Source organism: Pelophylax lessonae, assembly GCF_965119305.1.
Source record: "Pelophylax lessonae genome assembly, chromosome: 3".
Taxonomy (NCBI): Eukaryota; Metazoa; Chordata; class Amphibia; order Anura; family Ranidae; genus Pelophylax; species Pelophylax lessonae.
The window spans coordinates 185,323,480-185,347,991 of record NC_138770.1 but is presented as its reverse complement, the minus strand read 5'-3'; the positions used below and the strand labels follow the sequence as shown (position 1 = coordinate 185,347,991).

The following is a 24,512-nucleotide window of genomic DNA, read 5'->3' as shown; positions in this document are numbered from 1 at the left end:
TATGACAGTGGATTTGGGCATCTCTCCATCTGGGTAAACCCCCAGGAGACACTCCTTAGGGGAGAGTTGCAGAGGAGACCCCATCTTGTCATGGAGGAATGTGACTACTTGTTGCCATAGAGTCTGTAATTGGGGACAGCTCCACAAGAGATGAAAGAAGGAGGCGTCAGGGTCTCCACACATAGGACAAGAAGGGACCAAGTCAGGGTGATATTTGGACAGTCTAAGTGGGGTGAGATAAGCCTGGTGTATTATAAAGGTCTGAGTTAGGCGATCCGACAGTTTTGGCGACACTCTGCGGCACGTCTCCAGGGCATCCTCCCATTCCTCATCCTCCATGGCCCCCACACTGCGCTCCCAGCGGGTCTTAAGTGCAAAAGCCAAGGTGGTCGAGGAAGGTGTGTGAAGTTCAGAGTAGAACATGGAAATAAGGTGACTGGGTGCTGTACTTTTAACAATCTCAAGGGTGGTAACCGATTCTAGCTCAGGAGGGCCATCAGGGAATTGAGATCTATAGGCATGGGAGAGCTGTAAGTATCTGTAGTGCATGGGGCCCTGGATCGCAAACTGATCCTGCAAGGCCTCGTAAGACCGCAGACCAGTGGTCGTGGAGATATGGCTAAGGAGAAGAATACCCCTCCCGCTCCATATCGACAGGTCAGGGATGGAAAGGAACTCGCGTAATGCGCTGTTATGCCACAGAGGGGTGAACGTGTGAAATGGAGGGCACCGAAGCCTGGACGCTACCACCTCCCAGATCCGACAATAGTGGTATAGAAGAGATCTGGGGCACAAGGGCTCCGGCGAGCCCCTGACACCCCTAAGGATAACTAGGAGGGGGTCCCCGAGGGGATGAGCCCACCCAGGGCAGAGCAGGGTCAAAAAACGTTCTCTATCTGTTTTATCTATGTGAAAGAACTGGGACAACTGAGCTGCCAGATAGTACAGATTAAAATCCGGCAGGGCCAATCCCCCTAGGTTTGTAGGATTCTTGAGTTTGCGCCAGGAGATCTTGTGCCGGTTAGCACCCCAAACAAAGGTCTTGAGGAGTGATTCCATCTGCTTAAACAGCTTGAGTGGCAGGTAAATAGGAGAGTGCCATACAACATAAAGTATTTTGGGAAGGAGAATCATTTTAATTAAATTGACTCTACCCATCACTCCCAGAGGTAATTTGGACCATACTTGAATTTTAGCCTTAAGCAGAGGGAACAGGGGTTGAACGTTATCCGGGACATAATCTGCTGAGTTAGCTGTCACTTGAATCCCTAAGTATTTAATGCGGGATACACATTGTAGGGCTGGGCTTGCGGGGGTGATTGCCTGTGGGCTCTCGTCAAGCGGGAGAATTTGTGACTTATCCCAGTTTATCTGAAAACCGGAGAATCGTCCATACCGTTCAATTAAAGAAAGGGCCGTGAGTAGGGATTCCCGAGAGTCTTCCAAATATAACAAAGTGTCATCTGCATACATGCTGATCTTCTCCTCCAACGGTCCCTTACGTAGGCCTCGAATCCCGGGATGTGCTCTAATGGCCATCGCCAGAGGTTCCGCGGCCAGGGCATACAGCAGGGGGGAGAGGGGGCACCCCTGTCGAGTGCCACGGGATAAAGGGAAGGCGGTCGACTGCCAGCCATTTGCCAGGACCCTAGCTACCGGGGCGCTATATAGAAGTTTGACCCACTTAATAAAATTAGGTCCAAAGCCGTACCGGTCCAGACAGGTCCACAGAAACGGCCACTCTACCGAGTCAAATGCTTTAGCCGTGTCCAATGAGACCACCACCCTGCCACCCATTCCGTCGTGCCGTGCCTGGAGATTCATAAATAACCGGCGAAGGTTAAATGAGGTGTTCCTCCCAGGCATGAACCCGGCCTGGTCCGAGTGTACGAGTGAAAGGATCACCTTGTTAAGGCGGAGGGATAAAATTTTCGCAAGGATTTTAGTGTCTACTGGGAGCAAAGAGATGGGACGGTAAGACTCTGGGGCGTGTACATCCTTGCCCGGCTTGGGAATGAGCACAATTAGCGCCTCCTGCATAGAAGGGGGTAGGGTTGCATCTTTGAATAGAGATTGAAACAAAGCCAATAATTTAGGAGAAAGGAGTTCCGAATATTGGGAGAAAAATTCAATCGGGAGGCCGTCCAGGCCGGGGGCCTTAGACCTAGGGAACTTGGACACGGCTGCTGCAATCTCCTCCACAGAGATGGGTGCCTCGAGGGTCGCCAACTGGTCGGGTGTCAAAGTGGGAAAGTCAATAGAGTCCAAAAAGTCATGCATGTCAGTGCAGTCAGCGGGAGCCCTAGAGGTGTAAAGAGTACTAAAAAATGAGCGGAAGCACTGTGTCACCGCAGCAGGATCAGCGATCTCATTACCCAGGTCATCCTTCAAAGTAATAACTACCGGGGGCCTATCCTCACAATGAACTAAGTATGCGAGGAGTTTCCCCGCCCGCTCACCATGTGCAAACAGATTCTGCTTCTGAAAAAACATCTTAGATTTTGCCCTCTCGTAGTCGAGTTGGGAAAGGACTTTAGAGGTCAATTTATACTGAGATTCATGTGCCGGAGTCGGGTCCCCCATAAAGGCCTGTTCAGCTTCAATTAGATTTGTCGTTGCCCTGGAGATCTCCTCGGCAGCCCGCGCTCTAACAGCCTTGATTTTGGAAATCATAGTGGATCTGGCGAACAGTTTAAACGCCTCCCACACCGCAGCCGGGGAGGCAGTGCCCTCATTGTCAGAAAAGAATTGTGTCCAGGTCCCCTCAATGTCGTTCCCATCCGACACCAAGGGGAGCCAGGCGGGATTCAGGCGCCAGGCCGGGGGAGGTCTATTGCAGGGCAAGGACAACAGTATCCAATAAGGGCAGTGATCAGACAGAGTCCGTGGGGCGAAGCCTGCCGTCAGTAACCTGGGGAGCAGGGTTCGAGACAGCAATATCAGATCAATGCGTGACATAGAGTGGTGTGCAGCCGAAAAACAGGAGTACGCGCGCTGCGCGGGGTATTTGCTGCGCCAAGAGTCGGCCAAACCAAAGCTCTCCAACAATCGGGAGAACCTGGTCGGGGACGACCCCGGCGGCACCTGGGAGGCGCCACCGGACCTATCCAGACCCGAGTCCATCACATTGTTAAAGTCACCCAGCCAGATCACCGGGGCCCCTGGGCTCTGTGCCATAAACGCCAGTCCCTCCATAATAATCACAGCAGAGTAAGGGGGGGGCACATAGAAAGCCATCAGTAGCATCAATTCCCCATAGACTGACGTTTTGAGAAAAACATATCTACCCATTGGGTCGACCTGAGATCCTAGGAGCTGGAAATGTACCGATTTGGCCACCAGTAGCGCCACACCCCTGGAGTGTGAGCTATAAGCAGAGTGCTGCACCCAACCAACCCAGGGACGTTTGAGGGACTGTTGTACACGGCCCTCCAAATGTGTCTCCACCAGAACTATAATATCAGCCCGTACACGGCGTAGGACATTAAAGACAGCCGTTCGTTTAATCTTATCACGCATACCCCTGACATTCCACGTCAACAATTTCAATGCGGCCATGGCAGGGGTAGTACAGAGCGCGGAGCGGAGGCTCCCAGGATCTCAGGCAGTAAGGCCACGGAACCAACTAGTCCACGGTCACACACCAGCGGCGATAAACGGCAGCAAAAGAGCAAATAATTATTACTTGAGGTCAATGTGCATAAAACAGAAACAGTATAAAGATTGTACCAAATATAAACCATAAACAATGGTAACACCCCAATCCCCCCTCCCTGCCCTGCACCAACCCCAACTTGTGCGGGCATGTTCCCAAACAAGTGCCTCAACCAGAACAGGCCCACATGCGACTGGGAAAGAGCAAGATCAGGAGGCCAGGGACCCCCAAGGTATGCAGCAAAAATACAGCAAAATACAAATAGAATAAACAAGGGGGCCCGGGGGCCCAGGTCCAGCAGAAGTCGCAGGGGGCAACAGGGGAGTTGGGCACAAACACACGCCTTAGCGGGTGTAGGGGGCGAAAACCAACAGGTGTATCGCTGGGTAGCAAAGCCTATGGGCAGGTGGAAGTCCATAGGAAGAGAACAGAGAAATCAGTTCCATCTGTGGAGCTAGGGCGCTCCGCCGGTCAAACACAGGAGCAATAGTGCAGGAAAATGAGGGGGGAGGGGGGGGGGAAGGGGGATGCAAAGTCTTGAGTTCCACAGGATCTACAAAACCCCTCCTCCACCCTTGCAGCAGCTTAAGGTATAGGCCATCAGGGAGAAAGTATCATGAAGTCGCCAGGGCAAGGTGGTCAGGCTCTAGCTTCCAGTCCTTCTAGCCAGGAGATGGCGGCTTCCGGATCCTCAAAGAAGTGGGCTCGGTCCTCGCCCTCCACTCTAAGACGGGCCGGATACAACATGGAGTATTTGATATTCTTGATACGCAGTCTGCGTTTGACCTCCAAAAAGCTCTTGCGGCGCCTCTGGACCTCAGCAGAGAAGTCGGGGAAAATCGCTATTTTGTGATTTCCAAATGGAATGTTCCCCTTAACCCTGGCCAGGCGCAATATGGCATCTCGGTCCCGATAGTTCAGGAATTTAGCGATGAACGTGCGGGGGGGTGCACCCTGAGGGGGGGGGCGCCCTGAGAGGCGATGTGCACGTTCCACAACAAAAGGGGGTGAAAAGGATTCTCTGCCATAAGTCTGAGTGAGCAATTGTTCCAAATATGATGAGGGGTCAGCACCTTCAGAGCCCTCCGGGAGGCCAATGAACCGCAGGTTACAGCGGCGCAGCCTATTCTCCATGTCATCTTGTTTTTGGAGGATAAGGTGTACTTGTTGCTGCAGCCTGTCTGAGGAGCTTTGCAATGGGGGGAGGGAGTCTTCCACCTCACTAAGTCTGTGTTCAGCCTCACCAACTCTGTCCCTCAGCTTCTGCATATCCTGACGCATCAAAGATATATCTACCTTCACCTCCTCGATTTTAGTTGTCAGCATGGTCTGGCAAGTAGCAATCGCTTCCAAAACCTTGGATGTAGCAGGGCTCTCAGGCTCCTCCACCACGAGCGACGGGCCGGCGCCATCTTGGATCGGGGCCTCCTTCTCCAGCCTCCGGAATGCAGCCAGTTTTGCCGCAGCTTCAGAGCCTTTCTTCGGCGGAGACATGCGGAGGTCGGTGCCGCAGGTGTGCGGGAGGTGAAGGAAGGATTATCGTGCCCGAAGGGCTGCAGGATTAGCGGTGAAGGATATCGGTCCGGCGGAGCTCCTCTCACCCACGTCCTCTCACATGCTGCGCCAGGCCACGCCCTCAGACCAACTCTTTAACCAATTCAATTTAACATAATTCTGCGCATATGCATCATCAGAGCAACTCGTGACATTAGCCTTATGGAGTCCGTAAGAGCATTCACTGCGAAACATAAAGTGGGAGGTACTGCAGATCTGACAGATCTTCCACAGATTCTCCTTGAGAAGGAACTATCTTGGACACTCGCTTAATACGGTCTTTTAAAGACTTACAAACTCCTATGGCTGCTACTGCCGGTTATATCGCAGATCTTGCAACCGCAAAGGAGGCTTTCAATAAAGATTCCAACTTCTTAAAAACCTGGGCATTATCCACAGGGCAGGTTAAACTTTTGTTAACCAAAGAAATGGCAGCATCCACAGTGGGTATATTCCATTTCTTATAAGCTTTTTCCTCCATAGGCTATAATAGTGAAAACCTTTTAGGAGGAACAAAAAAAATCCTATTAGGGTGGTCCAAATCATTATACATTTCTTGCTCCACGAGTGTATGTATGGGAAACGTCCGAGGACTATGAGGAGGGCGCAAAGAGCCTAGAGAGGAAAAGAAGAATTCAGCTGTCTCTAAGGGAGGAAATTTGTGTCCAGACTGGACCATTTCAATAAGAGACTTAACCAACAATCTCTGAGTTTGAGAGGCTAACAGAGACTCCTCTGACCCTGACTCCCCAGAAGTGGAAACCTCAGGTGAGGGGGATCTATCACGTTTCTTCCCTCTTTGTGATGCTGCAATCATGTCAGCAATCTTCCCTGAAGGCTGGCTAATGCCGGTGCCAAATTGTCCTTAGTGACGTAGGTTGTGGCAGAAGCACCTGGAGTGGCTACTATGCCTGACAACCGTAATAGCTCAGATTGGCTAATCGCCTCTGGCTGTTCAGGGGGAGTAGACACAGAGGAAGCACGGCTAGGACCTTCAAGGCCTGACATTGGCATCACATTGCCCCTTCCAATTGTGCCCCCGTCCTTTTTGGGGCAGACATTGCTTTATAGCAAGACAAACTTGAGGTACTAACTTAAGTGTACTCAAGGCTTGTGCCAAGCTCATACAGCTTATCGCACATAGTAGTGATTATCCCAAGATACAGGACCTGTTTGTGCCAATAACATGCACCCACAGTGACTCACGCAACCCAGCTGCTGCTGCTGCTCTATGTCCTCTACAGCCTCTTTTCAGTGATCTTTGATCGAGGTATGCAGCATATCTTCTTTCTTCTTTGAAGAGAAATGTGGAGAGACTCTCCAAAGTGACCATCACCTTTAGACACTGGCGAAAAAACTGAGGTACTTCCTGTGTGGGAGGGGTTATATAGGGGGACATAATGTTGCTGGGCTTACTGGTCCTTATAGTGTCATCCGTGGAGTGACAATAGTGTGTGCCAACACAATGCAGTTTAGTGTCTCAGCATGCAGTGAGCCTCCATGTCTCCACTTGTGCCCCCCACCTAGTATCGCACTTACCAGAAATTATACCCCTTTCAACAGTTGTATATCACTTTATGGATACATGTAACTGGTGCTTGTGCCTTTTTTCCATGTCCATTCCCTGGTGTTCCCCTTTGTTATGTCATCCTGTTGTTCTCAGTGGGATATAAAACGACATCCTTCATAGTGTAAATCCGATCTAAATTTTATTAATAAAAAATAAATACACTTACATAAAAGTAATGAAAACTGCACTCGTAAGTCACGGAAGGTAATGTTGGGGACACTTCCGCGTTCAGCAGCTGGAAACCGTAAGTTTCGTAATGATGCTAGGCTCCTCCCTACGCGTTTCGTCACTCTGACGTCATCTGGAGCTCCATCTTACTACAGTCCTGGGAATTTATACCATCCAGTATCTTAGCAAACCGATAGGCATGTACATAGCAGCAATTTTCTCCCCCGCATTATATACAACCGACTTCAAAATGGGCCAATGTCTTTTTACTATCTTCTCAATCCCTTTGTATTGCCTGCTAAAACCGGTAAGGAAGGCTGTTTTCCATAAAATCCAGTTTTCTATTCCTCTTTCTGTTATTGTCTTCCAGGGGGATCACTCTATTCATGTTCTTTATCTTGTTTTTCAGGTCCTTTAATTCTTTCTTCCTGTATCCTTTCTCCAAAAGTGTTGGCCCTGGTGTTGGCATTGTAGACGCAGTGGGGGATTGCAGTACAGGGTATCTGGACGCTCTTCTTCTGCGAGCAGAGTCTCCGACTGCTCTAAAGGACAACCTGGAAATGACTGTACAGGAGTTTGGTTGGAAACTTCCAAAAATTTGCTCTGGTTCGGTCCACCAAGTTGGACTATCTGGGTCTGACTCTGGACTCGGGATCAGCCAGGGTGTTTCTTCTAGGGAAAAAAACTCCAAAAGCTGCAGGATGTGATTTGGTACCTGTTGTCCAGCAGTCGGTCATCTTTGAGGACATCTTTGCATGCGGGTACTGTGCCTGATGGTGTCTACCTTTGAGGTGGTTCTGTTTGCACAGTTCCACTCAAGACCTCTGCAAAGAGAGATGCTTGCCAAGTGGGACAAGAATCCACAGTCTCTAGACAATCTGATCTTGTTGAGCCGGGATACGAGAGGGTCCCTGATACGGTGGCTTTGCTCACCGGTGCTTCGACAGGGCAAATCCTTCCTTTCCCTTTACTGGACGGTGGTCTCCACGGTTGCCAGCCTGTCCGGGTGGGGAGGCGTTTTGGGCACGGATGTGTTCAAGGGGTCTGGACTCTGGAGGAGTCAAGACTAACGATCAATATACTGGAACTTTGGGTGATAAGCTTTGTCTGGCTCATTGGACAAATCGCCTTTAGGGGTGCCCGAAAAGGATTCAATGGGACAATGCCATGGCTGTGGCGTATGTCAATCACCAAGGGGGCATAAGAAGTGTTCTGGTGGCTCAGGAGGTAGCCGGCATTCTAAGGTTCAGCTGTGTCTCCGGTGTGGAACTTCGGAGCTGGACCTGTTGGCCTCTCATCTCAACAGGAAGGTATATAGAATTGGGGCAAGGTGGCTACTTGGGGCCAGTATCATCTGATGTACGCCTTTCCAGCGCTAAAACTTCTGCCGAGTCTTCTGCGAAGGATCAAGGCAGAAGGGATTCGTTCATCCTAGTGGCTCCAGACTGGCCTCACCGGTCTTGGTATGCCAATCTGGTATGGCCAGTCGTCGATGCCCCTTGGAGACTTCCTCTCAGAGAAGATCAACTGGCCCTAGGGCCAATCTTCGATCCTGCTTTACAGTCGCTGGCTTTAACAGCTTGGCTGTTGAAAGCCAGATGCTGAAGGATAGGGGGTTGTCTGAATCGGTGATTCCCACGCTATTAAAGGCTAGAAAATCTACCTCCTAGGAAGATTTACCATTGCGCCTGAAAGACGTACATTACGTGGTGTGAGTCTCTTGGGGGTCATCCTCATTCCTTTCAGTGGCTCGGATTTCCTCCAAGGAGGTGTTGAGCAGCGCCTGGCCTTGGGTACCATTAAGAGCCAGGTTTTCAGCCTTGGTGGTCTTCTTTTACCATCCTTTGGCTACACATTTTTTGGTTCGCACCTTTATACAGGGGGTTCGCCACTTGGCTCCCCCAGTATGGTCTCCGTTGCCTCCGTGGGATCTCAATTTGGTGCTGTTGGTTCTCCAGTAACCGCCTTTCAAAAATTTTTGCAAGCTTCCTCTGCTGATATTGTCCCAGACGGTAGTCTTCTTGGTGGCTATTACTTCTGCACGCAGGCTGTCAGAGCTGGCGGCATTGTCTTGTCGCTCACCTTACCTGGTGGCTCACAGAGATAAAGTGGTGCTTCGCCCTTGTCAGTCTTTGCTTCCTAAGGTTGTTTCTGGTTTCCATCTGAATGAAGACATTGTGTTGCCTTCCCTGTGTCCTAAGTCTAAACATCCTAGGAGGATTGCCTTGCACTCTCTGGTTGTGAGTTGGGCGCTCAGGGGGTACCTTGCGGCAACCGAGTCGTTTAAGAAATCAGCCTTACTGTTTGTCCTTACGAATGGACCTTGCAAAGGGTTGGTCGCGTCTGCTGTGACCATTTCCAGATGGACAAGAAAGACAGTGGTGCAGGTCTATTCCATTAAGGGTCAGGTTCCTCCGTTCCCTGTTAAGGTACTTTCTACGTGGGCGATTAGTGCCTCTTGTGCTTTCCGCCAACAGGCGTCAGTGATACAGCTTTGCAAGGCGGCCACCTGGTCGTCTGTGCACACTTTCACAACATTTTATAAAGTGGATGTACTGGCATCTGCGGATGCTGCTTTTGGCTGCAAGATTTTGCAGGTCGCTGTTTGAGAGGACCTGGTCTTCTTTGAGGGTGTTTTGTTTTCAGATGAGCTCCAGTTGTTCCTGGTTGAGCTCCATGTTTCCTGGTTGGCTAGGTTTAGCCTTTTGGGAATTTTTTCCTCATGTTTACACTGCTTTGGGACGTCCTAATGGTTAAGAAGATTCTGGAGCACAAAAGAGAAAATTGGATTTTTGTCTTACCGTAAAATCCTTTTCTTTGAAGTCCATTGACTGACACAGCACCCACCCCTCTATTGAGTTGGGTTATTTTTCTTCTGACACTGCTTGCAATAAAACTGAATGCCTATAGCAGAGTGTGGGAGTATATCCCCTGGGACTGCCCCATAGGCACGGTAAAGCTTTTTCCTGCCTAGTGTCCTACTCCTGTAGGGGGCAGCATATAAATATATTGCTCAAAAAATTAAAGGAACAATTTGAAAACACATCAGATCTCAATGGGGAAAAATATCATGCTGGATATCTATACTGATATGGACTGGGTAATGCATTAGGGAGGAAAGTATGCCACACTTTTTGATGGAAATGAAAATGATCTACCTACATAGGGCTCAAAGTGAAAAAATGATGCAGCAGGCTAGTCCATTTTTGTTGAAATTTCATTGCAGCAACTCAAAATGGTACTCAGTAGTTTGTATGGCCCCCACGTGCTTGTATGCATGCCTGACAACATTAGGGCATGCTTCAAAAAAGACAATGGATGGTGTCCTGGGGTATTTCTTCCCAGATTTGGACCAAGGCATCGCTGAGCTCCTTAACAGAGGTGCAACCTGGTGGCATTGGATAGACCAAAACATAATGTCCCAGAGGTGCTCTATTAGATTTAGGTCAGGCGAGCATGGGGGCCATTCAATGGTATAATTTCATCCTCCAATACCTGGCTGCATAATGTCAAAGGATTTCATCCTGATACCTAATGGCAGTCAGGGTGCCATTGTCTAGCCTGTAGAGGTTTGGGCATCACCAGACCATCACTGACCCACCACCAAACCGGTCATGCTGAATGATGTTACAGGCAGCATAACATTCTCCACGGCTTCTCTGGACCTTTTCACGTCTGTCATGTGCTCAGGGTGAATCTGCTCTCATCTATGAAAAGCAACGGGCACCAGTGGTGGACCTGCCAGTTCTGGTGTTCAATGGCAAATGCAATTGAGCTTCACGGTGCTGGGTAGGGAGCACAGGGCCTACTAGAGGACGTCGGGCCCTCAGGCCACCCTTATGAAGTCTGTTTCTGATTGTTTGGTCAGAGACCATGACACCAGTGGACTGCTGGAAGTCATTTTGTAGGGCTCTGGCAGTGCTCATCCTATTCCTCTATGCACAAAGGAGCAGATACTGGTCTTGCTGATGGTTTAAGAACCTTCTATGGCCCTGTCCAGCTCTCCTAGTGTAACTGCCTGTCTCCTGGAATCTCCCCCATGCTCTTGAGACTGTGCTGGGAGATACAGAAAACCTTCTGGTAATGGCATGTATTGATGTGCCATCCTGGAGGAGTTGGACTGCCTGTGCAACCTCTATAGCGTCCAGGTATCGCCTCATGCTACTAGTAGTGACACTCACCCTAGCCAAATGGAAAACTAGGGAAAAACTGTCAGAAAAAATGACTAGGGGAAAAAAATGTCAGTGGCCTCCACCTGTAAAACCATTCCATGGAGGTCATCCTATTGTTTCCCATCTAGTACACCTGTTGGTAATTTCTGTAACACCAAAGCAGCTGAAACTGAGTGACAACCCCCTCTGCTACTCAACTGACCAGATCAATATGCCAGGAGTTTAATCGATTTAATACTTTACTTTGATTAAATAGTGTTACATTTTTGAACAGTTTGTGTGTGTGTGTTTTTTTTTTTGTATAATTATTGCACTTGTCGCTTTAGAGTGTTGAGTTGAAAGCACTTCACAATTATTTTATTTTATTTTCCCAGTTTACTTCCTGACCATTGTCACCAGGACAGACAGTGATGAGAAATCCAAACAGTTAGAGTTGTCTCCAGAACAAGAAATGAGGGTAAATCTTTCAATGGGAGCACCTGTTCTGGCAACAACTGTCAAGGAATGGAATTCTTCTCACTTTTCAATATTTCCTCTCAGTTCCTGTTCCATTGCTGGGACAAAAAATGATTGTAAAATCTCATCAATGGGTCAGAAATAGGAAAAAAAAAACTTACCCTTCCCCACTACTGTACTGTATATCCAAAAAAATATATATATATAGATTTTGGCTATACATACTCTTTATCTATAGCCACCCATATAAGTAAAATAAGCAAGAATGTTTCTCTGACTCATATTTTATTATAATAGGAGATAAATACCATTCCACTGCAAAATATGTAAATAAAACTGCAAAACATAACAAAATACTTTCTTAATAACAGCCATTAAAATGTGTTTGAACTTATTTCCATGCAGTGCTATGCACTTTATTTTACACTTCCAATCCCTGACAATATGAATTTAGCAAAAAATTGCATTTTTAAAGGAGGAAACTATGGAGGCCACCATTGCTAACCTTTTAGACATATATACCTTTAGAGTCTCCTTCCCAGAGAAATGATGCTGATTAGGAGTCCTGATCTATACTTTACTGGCTGCCTGTATCCCAAATATGTTCTGGATTACTTTCTCAGGATCTATTGGACTTACTTGTGCCATTTCCACAATCCCCTTGATTACATTAACTGATGTACCAGGTGTATGTGGTTTTGTAAAAATAAGCCGTATACTGTTTTTCCAAGCGCCGCTTGGCACTCACATGATTGGTGCCTCTGTACTCTCCCAGTCTGACAGCTACAATGGGAGGGTCTGAGAATCCCCCACTGACATCAGCTGGGAGGAGCAGAGGAGGAGAGAGGCAGCCGGTCATGTGAGCACCGAGCAGCGCTCTGAAATATAGTATAGAACGGCTTATTTTTACAAAGCCACATACACTGAGCACATTAGTTAATGTAATAGAGGGGATTGTAGAAATTACACTCAGAAATGATAGCAGCAGTCGGAGCCGACAGGCAGGGAAGGGAGGGCGGTGGAGGTTAGAGCAGGACTGCGGATGATTGCGTCATGTAAACTGACCACGGTGTCAGGGCACAGCAGCCATGATAAACCGTGGTCCGTTAAAGGGGGAGGGAAGAACCAGGCAGGATCACCCAGGTATTTCAGGTGATACAGGGGGCCAAATTACACAGCACAAGCACTGTGCTGTATAACATACTTTAAAGCAACAGGATACATTTTTTTTGGAGGGGGTTACAAACACTTTAAAGTGTATTTCCACTTTTAGGGCTCTTTCACACGGCCTCTCCGATTTTTATATTCCGCTGCAGCACCTTTTTTTTTTTTTTTTTTCACGTACACGGATGACACTTGTGTCATCCGCTCCGTATGTCTGCATATCATCCCATCCGTTTGCGGATGATATACGGCCATAATGTATGTCTATGGGGATTGCGGAAGTCAGCGGATGACACCGCTGACATCCGATTTTGCATCCGTTCCATTTTTTAAACGGAAGAAAAATAGGGTTCTGTTCCATTCCAAAAAACGGAACAGAACTGAAAGGACGAAAATCGGATGTCCCATTGACATGCATTATGTCCGTTTTTCATCCTCAAAAAAATGGGATGAAATACGGACATACGGAGCGCCCGTGTGAAAGAGCCCTTATAGTCCCATTTCAGAAAAAAAAAAAACACTATATGTTTGTTATGTGTTCCCCTTCACATAGCATGCTTAATTTTTTTTTTTTTTTTTTTTTAAATATCTCTATTTTTTTAGATCTTTTTTAGAAGGGAATATCATGACAGAGTGCAAAGTTTTTTGAAAAATGAGTGAGCCTGTCCCAAGTCTGTCCTCAGTGCAATACAAGAAGCCTAGCTTGTACACATTTAACTCTTTGTAAGGACAGACAGTGTTCAAATCTAGGTAAAATTGATAACGAAGATCTGTCTGCACAGCACAGATTGGTTTAATTATGGCAAGCACAGCTGCCCAGACCCCTCATAAACAAAGAGAACTATGTATGATTTTTCCTCTCTGGAGGGTCCAGAATAGAGCAACCAAAAAAAGGTAAGGTGCAATTTATAAATATTTTTTTAAGTTTTGCTGTGTGAATGAGAACATGTAACAAATATAAAGCAGGCATTTATCACAACTTGCCTACAAATGTGGAAATACATTTTAAGCTTTTTTCCTTTCTTTGGTACTTGTTTTTAACTTTTCAAAGAAACATTTATAGTAGATAATAGACAAGAATTCCCCAGTGCCTGTTGGGGTGAAGGTAAGTAAGGAACTACTAAATTATACCAAGTGTTTCATTTTCAATTTCATGTTTTATTTGCATAGTTTCAATGTTAACTTTTTATTTTCAACGTTTCAATTTTCAGAGTTTTATATAAACTCTTTGTGAATCATATTTATTCATCCTTCTTTATATATTCATAGGATTTCTTATACACCTACTATCCCTGTCTCTCTGTTTTCCCTGTATTATAAATAAGTGTATTACTCATTTTAAATATATATTTGGCACTTTCGCAAAGCAATATTTTGTTTTACTATACATCTTTTAGCAAGTAATTATAACGCAGTAATGGTTTTGTTTTTTCAATCCAAGAATGTGACCTGAAGCAGCCATATGCCACTTATCATTTTAAAAAAGCTAGTTTATTCTTCCTATTTATTTATCTATCCTGTTTACTTCTATAAAGACCTCTCAATTTGTTCTCTGCAAGGCTGTGCAGTTTATCCTAAAGTGTTTCTTTAAATAGAAATTAGCTAGTTGAGATTACTTGGACATCTTATACAGATGTTCTTTAAAAGCTCCAGCACATACATCAAAATGGAAAAGGCCCCAGAATTAAAGACCCTGTTGCAGGACAATAAAAGTTTAATTCCATGCAGTTTGTCAAAGAATATTGGTAATGCTTACCAGTTTGGCAGGCACTGACTCTAATCTTTGATCTTGCAGAGCTAAGACCGCCAGTGAAATCTGACATTGTAAGCATGTTGGATGCTGCACCCTGCACTGTACACTGTGGTTCCACCTGCTGACTGCTGTATCACTATAAAAAAAGAAGATCTGAAAGACACAGTGGTGATATAGTGGCTATCGGGTTCAACCACGGTTCACATAGGAAGCTGGCACCTAACATACCCAGAAGTGTCTAATGCCCACTCATGGCTCTTCAAGAAGGTGCTTGTAGTTTGTTTGTTTTATCAAGTGGCAGGGGCTCTTTACTTCACAACATTAAGGAGTTTATGTATACCTTCTGGCTGGGTTCTGGCTTGACAATACTTAAGACTGGGTTCACATATATGTACATTGGATGCCTTGTGAACGGCATCCAATTTACATGACATATGAACTTGCAGCCTTCGCAATGGAGCCCGTTCACACATCTGCAGGCTGTGCATTTTTAAAAAGAGTCCTGCGTGTTTTTCACTTCGGTTCAGGTGCTATTTCAAGTACAAATTTGGATCAGAATCGGTGCACAAAACTGCACATGAGTGTAAAGCTAGTTGTCTGCTCCCCGACACCCATGTCCCTACTGGAAACAGATGAGACAAGTTAATAGCAGACCTATCAATATCACTTAACTACATTGCGCCCGCCCACCCTCAAATGACGGCGGATCGGTGCGGCTATTGTTCTGGGACGCCGTCATATGACGGTGCACCAGAACAGCCTCTCGCGTGTGCCCGCGGGGAGTGTGGCGCTTGTGGCTGTGCCGTGTTGCTAGGACATGGCGCAAACCCCGATCTTGGTAAAGAGCCAATGACTTGGCTCTTTACCCATGTGATCGGCTGTGTCCAATCACAGCCGGTCACATGCAAATGAGGAAATGCCGTTTACAGGCTCTCCTCGCCTCACACTGTCAGAGTGTGTGGTAAGGAGAGCCGATCAGCGGCTCCTCCTCCTATGGGAACCTAGAAAAGGTAATCAGGGCACTAATCATCAGTGTCCTGATTACAGAAATTAGTAGAAAAACTCAAAACAGTCCCCACCATCAGTGCCCACAGTGCCCATCATCAGTGCCCATAGTGTTGCCAGTCAGTGCCTGCTCATCTGTGCCGCCCATCAGTGTCCATCAGTGCTGCCTGTCAGTGCTCGTCAGTGCCAACCAGTGCCGCCCATCAGTGCCGCCTATCAGGGTACAGTGTAGCATGACCGCGCAATTGTCATTCAAAATATGACAGTGCTGAAAGCTAAAAATTGGCCTGGGCAGGAAGGGAGTGAAAGTGCACTGTATTGAAGTAGTTAAACTGATATTAAACCCCAAAACAAAAATGTATTAAATTGCAGATCACCAGTTCTTAGATGTGATGGCTGTATTAGTTTTCTTTTTTTAGGTTGTTTTCCTATATTTTCACCTGGTGATCCAGCCTGTAAAGAAAAATAAGCCGCGCTGCGTGAAGTGGGTAAACAAAAAATTAATGTCCAAACAAAAATCAATGTCCCATATAACAACTTGATTGGCGCTGAAAACATAGATCACACTCCACGGTCTCTGTAGGAAATGTGCTTACCGGATAACCACTAAAAATATGCAAATTCATATGCTGAGATATAGTCACAGATCCGGGAGATGGGAGTTGTCAGAGTCCTCAGCGAATAACGTGAATAATATGCAAAAGAAAAAAACTTACATAGTGTGATACCGTAATTTAAATAAAATTTCCACCACCAATAAGGAATCCCTATCAATCGTGCAGCAGCTCACCAAATGAATAATGAGTAAAGCGTGAATAGTCCAGTGTAAGAAGAGGAATGTGGAACAAACCACCACCAATTGTGAAGCCTCTTACCGAAAAAATAAGTCAAATGAGCAAATAGATAGATCCAGATCGCCAAGAAACCAGAAACGTCACTCAAAAGCCCTATTAGCCTCTTACCAGATGACAAATAATCCAAGCAGTAGATCTAATAACGCTTGCCCATCATGCATGAAGCTCCGGGACCAACAGCATCAATGGTGTTGACTGGAAACTCAGTGCCAAGATGTAGCCCGAGTGAAAGAAAAAGCGCCAATAGTGTAATAAAATAATGACTAGTTTATTTAATAAAAGAAGAAACACTCACAAGCATAGTAGATAAAATCACGATGGATGGAAGCCGCCGGCCGGACGGCAAAGCGCATCCGCTCCTAGGATAACTTCCGGGATGACGTCAGCACGCCGCGTATCTGAGGGTGTGGTCGCACTTGAAGTCGCTGCTCTTTTTATATTATTCACTTTAGCGCGGTTATTTTCTCTTTTTATTTTTTCTCTTTTTATGATCCAGCCTGTAAGCCTGTTTTTTTTCAACTTAATTTAAAGTGGAAATAAAGTCAAAAACTGCGAGCAGGCTGGCTCTTTATTGCAGACTTTGGCATGTACACATTCTGGCACAGCGTCTGTATACCAGGATGAATGCATTCCTGCACATGTACATGAGTGGTCATCCTGTGCCAGCCAATAAAATGGCCGCAGCCCAGGACCCAGAAGAAGGCGGGTAGAAGATGCCATCAAGGAATGTCATTGAAAGATAGGTGCATATTGTGGAGCTTAGCTCCACTTTAACAAACCAAGCTGTCCAGACAAAGTAGCAGTTAGATCATGAGTGCTCATCATGTAGCCCTCCAGCTGTTGTGAAACTACAAGTCTCATCATGCCTGTTCTTGGGAGTCATGCTTGTAACTGTCGGCCTTGCAATGCCTCATGGGACTTGTAATTCCACAACAGCTGGAGGGTCACAGGTTGAGCACCCATGAGTTAGAGTGTTAAAACAAACCACTAAACACTGACAGGGGTGTTTAGAGTGATCACCTTTTATTCATTTATCCCAAAAGGAAAAAAAACTGTTTGCTGTAACTGCTTATAAAGTAGGCTTATAAAGTATTAGCTGGAGTTTAGCTTCACTTTGTTATTCTAGTCCATCTAAATCTGCTAGCTTAACACTACTACTTACGATGCTGCTGTCCAAAGGTGTCTGCTTTATAAATTCTTCTGAAATGCAGACACCCTAAACAGGAGGGGTGTTACTGGCTGGATCACCATGAGAAATAAAGAAAAAAAAACGAACAAAAGAAATCGAATGCAGCTACTACATCTAAGCAGGGGCAGACTGGCAACTTTTTGCCCAGGGGGCAAGTACAAACCAGAGGCCCATGGTGCAGCGACTGGGCCCCCCTTCCACTCTCCCAATCCTCCTCCTGACCCCCATTCCAATCTGAAGTCCTGCTCCAGATACTCTCTACTTACTGGCTAAATTTGGGTTCCCGACGTGGCCAGCAGGGGGCGGTTGGGGGGAGCTGGGACAGTTCGGTTGGGGCTGGCCAGGGCAAAAGAGTCTCCAGTGGGGCATGGAACCAGCCTCTGCTCAGTCACAGTTTACACCATCCATGCTGGGGGGGGGAGACCTGCGCTCTGTCCTTGTCTTCAACCAGCACTCAGTAGGTCAGCGGCAGGGACTTTTTACTTCTCTTTACCAGGAATCCTTTAGGCATGTCTGTGGCAGAAGAGGTGCAGCCTTTTTACGGGGCATCAGAGCAGCCCAGGGGGCAACTGCCCCCTGTCCCAGCCCTCCCCTGCATCTAAGGATTGGTAAGCTGCAAAATATCACAGTTTCTTTTTGGGTTTAATACCGCTTTAAGCATTCTTTTCTCCCTAGTTTTTCTCACATATTAATATTGGCCACAGGCAGACAACTTATACCATTTAGTGATTGCAGACCTCAAAGGTTTCAGTTTAATTTACAAACATTCTTTTCAGATAACAGTATGTATGGTCTTGCTTGAGATCTGCTGTCGCTGCAGTGCCATCATAGGCTGTATTGTTCATGACTGGCAACAATATATTATTAACCTTTAGTTTAGCAATTAATGCTACTCAAAACAACTGTTTGAAACTCTGACTGGCTCAGTTAATCTACTGTACGGGTCCTTTCACACGGGCTTTCCGCCCAGCAGACTCCATTTTGCTCAGCAGGGATCAATCCCCTGATCCCCGCTGAGCAGGTGGATCACAGATCCGTCTTTGCTTACTTTGCAGAGACAGACCTGTCAGATCCCCGTTCTCCTCTATGGGAGATCAGATGAAAACGGACTGCCTGTCCGTTTTTATCCGATCCTATCCGATCCAATCCTCCAGACGGATGGAAAATAGGGTTTCCATCCGTCTAGATTTCTCGGACAGGATCGGATCGGATAGCGGCGGGTGTCAGTGGAGATGTTACCGCTGACATCCGTCGCTCCATAGGGATGCATGGAAAAAACTGACTGGCGGACCTGATCGGAAAGCCCATGTGAAAGGGGCCTAACTATTTCCTTGACTGTCTGTTGCTGACACCTGTTTTACATGGCAAAGATATCTTTTGGCAATCTTCTCCCTTAATTCTTTACATCTCAGTCCATACACTATAGGACTGGCACACTGGGCAAATGAAAAAAATATGAAACTGACCAAATCCAGCTTAAGGGCTTCAGTGTTTTCTTTATACAGTGCAATGGTCAGAAATGTTGGGATGATATGAAGAGCAATCTGTAGTCCATGAATAAATATAGTTCTCCTGGCATATTTATTGGAGTTAGTAAAATGTCCTCCACGCTTACCTTCCTTATATATAATGACATAGGATCCTATAATTAGACTGACTAAAACTATAACAAAAACAATTCCAGCTACTCTCGATAGAAGGCCTGATAAAGTTGTTGGGCAAGATGGGTCCAGCTGGCCAGAGCGTATTGGATCTTTGATAACTTCATAGATCACTGAAATGGTGGGATCAAAAAGTGCAATAATCCATAAGCACGCAACCATTTTGTGTTTCACTGAATGTGCAAACACCAGATAGTTCAATGGCCAGCAAACAGCAATGCAAGTGTTCAACGACATTAAAGCAAGACTAATGAGGACTCCCCTTCCAATTGATATCTGCACTGCAAAAATGATCCAGCACACAATGGCTGGTGCATTGGCTCGGAGTGCTCGTAGAAAGGTAAAAACAGTTCCTGTCATAAAGAAAAACGTCAAACACATCAAATGGTGGCACAAGAGGAAGAATCTCACTTCTTTCTTCAGCGCACTGTCTCTCCAGATAGTCTGTGTAATCAGGATGGTGAAAAAACAGCAGATGAGGAAGTCCAGAAGGTAGAAATTTGCCTTCACTAAACGTAGACTGAAATTTGTGGTATTGTTTTCTTCAGTGGTATTTTTCATAGTATAATTAATGTTCACATCTAGAAAGGAAAAACATTAAACACATAAATTGGCTTTGGTAAAAAGAAAGTTCTTTTTCAGTTTTCAGAATCATAGGTCAATGCAATCCTATATCTTTGTTCAATGAAAAATAATGTATGTATGTACCAATGTCAAGATCCCATCCTTTAAAGAGGAAGTCAATTCTGCTATTTTTTTGTGAAGTAAAGGCATATTGTGCTAGTATGCATCGCATATTAGCACATTACAGTATGTGACACTTACTACAAACAAAGCCCTCGTCGCCCCCGCTGGAGGCTGCATCCATCTTCGCCCGTCTTCCTTTCCGGGTCCACAGACTTCAGCTGTGCTACTGGCTGGAGATGCATGACGTCACTCCCACGCATGCGTGTGGAAGCTGCTGGTCATGCCACAGGGCTCTGAAGAAATGGCACGGGCGGCAGTTCCTTCAGAGCGCATGCGCCAATGACGTCATCGGCGCAGTATACAGTAAATGTCTCCTAAATGGTTCAAGTTTTAGGAGATATTTACAGTACCTATAGGTAAGCCTTATTACAGGCTTAATTATAGGTACAATCAGTAGAGGTAGGTTTACAGTCACTTTAAACAACTACTATATGTGTTTACTGTCCCTAAATTCTAGAACCATAAATATTTAGAAACCATTACATCTTACAGTTTGTACATATAAAAACACAAAGGCATCATGTTGGCTCTTGGTTAAAACTTAACTCTAGCCAAACATTTTATTTACATTTTGGATAGAACAGGGAAAGTTAGAAGCTCTGCCAGATTTTTATTGTGGCCTGTGTTACTTTTGATAAGGAAGTCTTCAAACAAGACCTTAGTGAGTCCAAATTAACCACTTTCCCACTAGCCACTGTGCTGCTACTGCGGCACAGTGGCTTGTTATCGTCTAGCGACGTAGACCTATGTCGCTAGACTCCTCCCCTGTAGGCGGCGCTCGCGCGCCGCCAGGGGCGCGCTCCCGCTGTTTTCATTCACAGCGGGAGTCGGACCAGGGGAGGAGCAGCGGCGATCGCCGCTGCTCTGCCCCGATCGTCGGGGAATCCAGTTTGGAGATCCGCCCGCCTGTGTAAACAGAGCGGGCGGATCTCCTAAGTGACAGGGAGTGACAGATCGGAGTGTTCAGCATAGCTGAACATCCGATCTGTCCCTGGCTCACTCAGTCACCTCCCCCCCCCACACGTCAGTAAGCACCAGCATACATTAACCCCTCCCTCTCCAATAAAATTAACCCCTTCCCTGCCAGTGCCATTTTTACAGTAACAGTGCATATTTATAGCACTGATTACTGCAGTAATGTCACTGGTACCCCCAAAAGTGTCAAAAATGTCAGTCAAGGGTCCGATCTGTCCGCCGCAATGTCGCAGTCCCGCAAAAAAAATCACAGATCGCCGCCATTACTCGTTAAAAAAAAAAACACCAAAAATGACATAAATCTTTCCTTTAGTTAGTAAACGCAATAACTTTTGCGCAAACCAATCAAAATACGCTTATTGTGATTTTTTTTACCAAACATAGGTAGCAGAAAACAAATTGGCCAAACATTTTAAAAAAAATTGGTTTTTACATCTTTTTTGGGGGGAATTTCATATAAAAAAATGTTAAAAATATTGTTATTTTTTCAAAATAAACGCTCTTTTTTTGTTTATAGCGCAAAAAGTAAAAATCGCACAGGTGATCAAACACCACCAAAAGAAAGCTCTGTTTGTGGGAAAAAAATGACGTAAATTTTGTTTGGGTACGGCGTCGCATGACTGCGCAATTGTCAGTTAAAGTCACACAGCGCCGAATCGCAAAAAGTGGCCCAGACGTAAGACCGCAAAATGCTCTAGTGGTAAAGTGGTTAATGAAAGAAAAGGTGCATTTATTCACTGCAGTGGGAGGATACAATCTTATAAAAGCTCAGTTTGAAGTTAATTGGGGAAAGGCAGAAATATATTGTCTAGCTAACAAGCAGTGGCGGCTGGTCAATAGGGGGCGCAGGGGCGCCGCCCCCCCAAGGTTAGTCACCGTAACATTAGCATTAAAAAAAAAAAAAGGGTACCTTTAATGGCAGCAGGGCGCCGGACTTACTGCTTGCTATGGAGATTGGTGGGGGGATTTGGCATCATGTGCCTCTTTCTTGTAAGCTGATTGGCATCCTTTTAGAGTGTCCTCGGAGCGCAGAGCGATGCGTCCCGAACACTCCCACTCACAATTGCCGTCCTGTGATTGGTCCAGGACGTCCGACGACATAGGGACGGTGCTTGGGCGTCACTCTGCTTCCCGACTGAGCCTCACCCCATGCAGACCTTGCAGACCGTGCAGACGTCTTTGTCTCTCTCTCATCTCTGCTAGAGGCTGTAAAAGTCTTTGGACAGGAGAAAATGTCCATGAAAATACTGTCAGTTCATCCAGTCTGTTATCTTCACATTGTGCACAGCACGGTTCCCTGCATGAAGAGGACAGAGACACGAGACGCACGGGCGGAGAAGCACAGACTGACCGATCAGCCACCCTTGCTCAGGAGTCAGGGTGAGAGTGTGAGTTTCGTTCTCTCTTTCATTCTCAGTTCTTGTTGAGTTCAGATTGGGCTGTGGGGCTTCCTGACTGGGGGAAGGAGGAATCAGAATCACCCCTTTTGTTTGCTGCATAAGTATTGAAGCTCCATCTGCTGGCTGAGGGTGGCATGACTTCACTAGCTGATTGTGGAGGGAGCAGAAAGAGTGAACTGAAAATGCTTTGCGCCCAAACAAAAAAGTGGGTCTAGATTGAGGCACAGACTCGCCCATATACAGGCATAACAAATGCTATTCTAGTAATACATATAGCATCATTAAAATATTACAAGCCTCCGATGCTAAATCATCTTCTCTTATGAAAGCATTTGCTCTAAGACCTATTAAACTTTTAGTCTAATATTTCAGTGAAATGCAGTCTCAAGACCGGTTTTGTAGCTGATAATACTAAAGTAGCATTTGCAATTTATTTTCTAGTTTTACCCCTGGGCTGCAGTTTGATAGATAAGGAAAGTAACAGTTTGTTTACTATGTAGTCCCATCAGATGCCGATAGTTTAACCATTTGCACAAAAGTGGTCTAGCATGTTTTCAATGCCAGAGAGGGTGTTATGTCCAGTATGATTGAAGATGCATAGCATTACATCTGCATTCCATAGCAGATCATGTTTTTTTTGTATTGTTCATGTAGTCCTGCATATATGCATATATAATCCAAAAAAGAAGGTTGGAATGGAGTGGGTGGAGTCTATAAGGAGTGGGTGGGGCTTCTGGGAAATGGGAGGGGTCAAAAATGAAGGGCGGGGTCTGACGCCCCACCATCTTAAAACTTCACCAGCCGCCACTGCTAACAAGCATTAGGCTAACTAATTTATAGTAATGAATATGCATAAGACATAGGCATGTTCTAGGTTGTAATCTAGGTGTGATAGTATAATCAATCCAATCAGTGTCCATATCTTCTGAATGGCAAGTTAACCACTTCTGGACTGGAAGTTTTGCCCCTTAATGACCAGGCCATATTTTGTGATTCGGCACTGCGTTATTTTAACGGACAAATGCATGGTCGTGCAACGCTGTACCCAAATAAAATTGATGTCCTTTTTTTCCCACAAATAGAGCTTTCTTTTGGTGGTATTTGATCACCTGTGTGATTTTTATTTTTTGCGCTATAAACAAAAAAAGAGTGACAATTCTGAAGAAAAAAAAAACAATATTTTTCACTTTCTGCTATATAACATTCTAAAAAAAAAAATTAAAAAATCTACATTTTTTAACATTTTAGGCCAATTTGTTTTCTGCTACATATTTTTCATAAAAAAAAATATAAATAAGCGTATTTTGATTGGTTTGCGCAAAAGTTATCTCGTCTACTAACTATGGGAAAGATTTATGTCATTTTTATTTTTAATTTTTTTTTACTAGTAATGGCGGCGAGCTGCATTTTTTAACGGGACTGCGACATTGCGGCAGACAGATTGGACCCCTAACTGACATTTTTGACACTTTTGGGGGAACCAGTGACATTACTACAGTAATCAGTGCTAAAAATATGCACTGTAAGGCTCCATGTACACGGGACGTTGTTAAAAGTCCCTTTGAATGCTGGAATTTTTAGGACGCTTGAAACGTCCGTTCGGTCGCGTTTGTACCCGTGTTTAGAGGGCGTTTAGCGGCGTTTGCGTTTAGAACCGTTCCTAGAGGTCAAAAAAATGATTCCCCTTTAAAATGGAAAAACGCGAACGCTAAACGCGGGTCATCGCGTTCAGACGCGTTCGGACGCGTTCGGACGCGTTTGTGCGTTTGAAACGCCGGGAAACACACGTTCGAACGCAAATAATTGCGTTCTAAAAAAAGTCCCTGAACGCAACTGCCTGCAAATGACTGTAAACGACCTGGTGTACATGGACAGATAAGATAACATGGAGCTGCGTTCAGGGGCTTCTGAAAAAAACGCCCAACTGCTCCTAAACGGCCATTTCCAGTGTCCCGTGTACATGGACCCTTACTGTAATAATGACACTGGCAGGGAAGGAGTTAACATTGTGAGTAATCAAGGGGTTAAATGTGAGCCTAGGGGAGGGATTCTAACTGTGGGGAGCGTGGCTTGTGAAATGATCATAGAGACCTGTGATCCTATATAGAAGGATCACAGGGGCTCTATGAACATTCCAGGGAGAAGAACGGTCAGCTGTGTTTACAACAGCTGCCCGTTCTTCTCTCTCA

The 24,512-nt window shown here is 45.7% G+C and overlaps 1 protein-coding gene across 1 annotated transcript; it reads right to left on the bottom strand.

Annotated features, from left to right (window-relative positions):
• Positions 1–18,859: 18,859 nt before the first annotated feature.
• LOC309550129 (olfactory receptor 13D1-like) lies at positions 18,860–19,770 on the bottom strand (the record flags this gene model as incomplete). Its single annotated transcript, XM_082250577.1, has 1 exon — positions 18,860–19,770. The coding sequence occupies exon 1, from the start codon at positions 19,760–19,762 to the stop codon at positions 18,860–18,862; it is 903 nt and encodes a 300-aa protein (XP_082106703.1). The 5' UTR covers positions 19,763–19,770.
• Between the last annotated feature and the right edge of the window lie 4,742 nt (positions 19,771–24,512).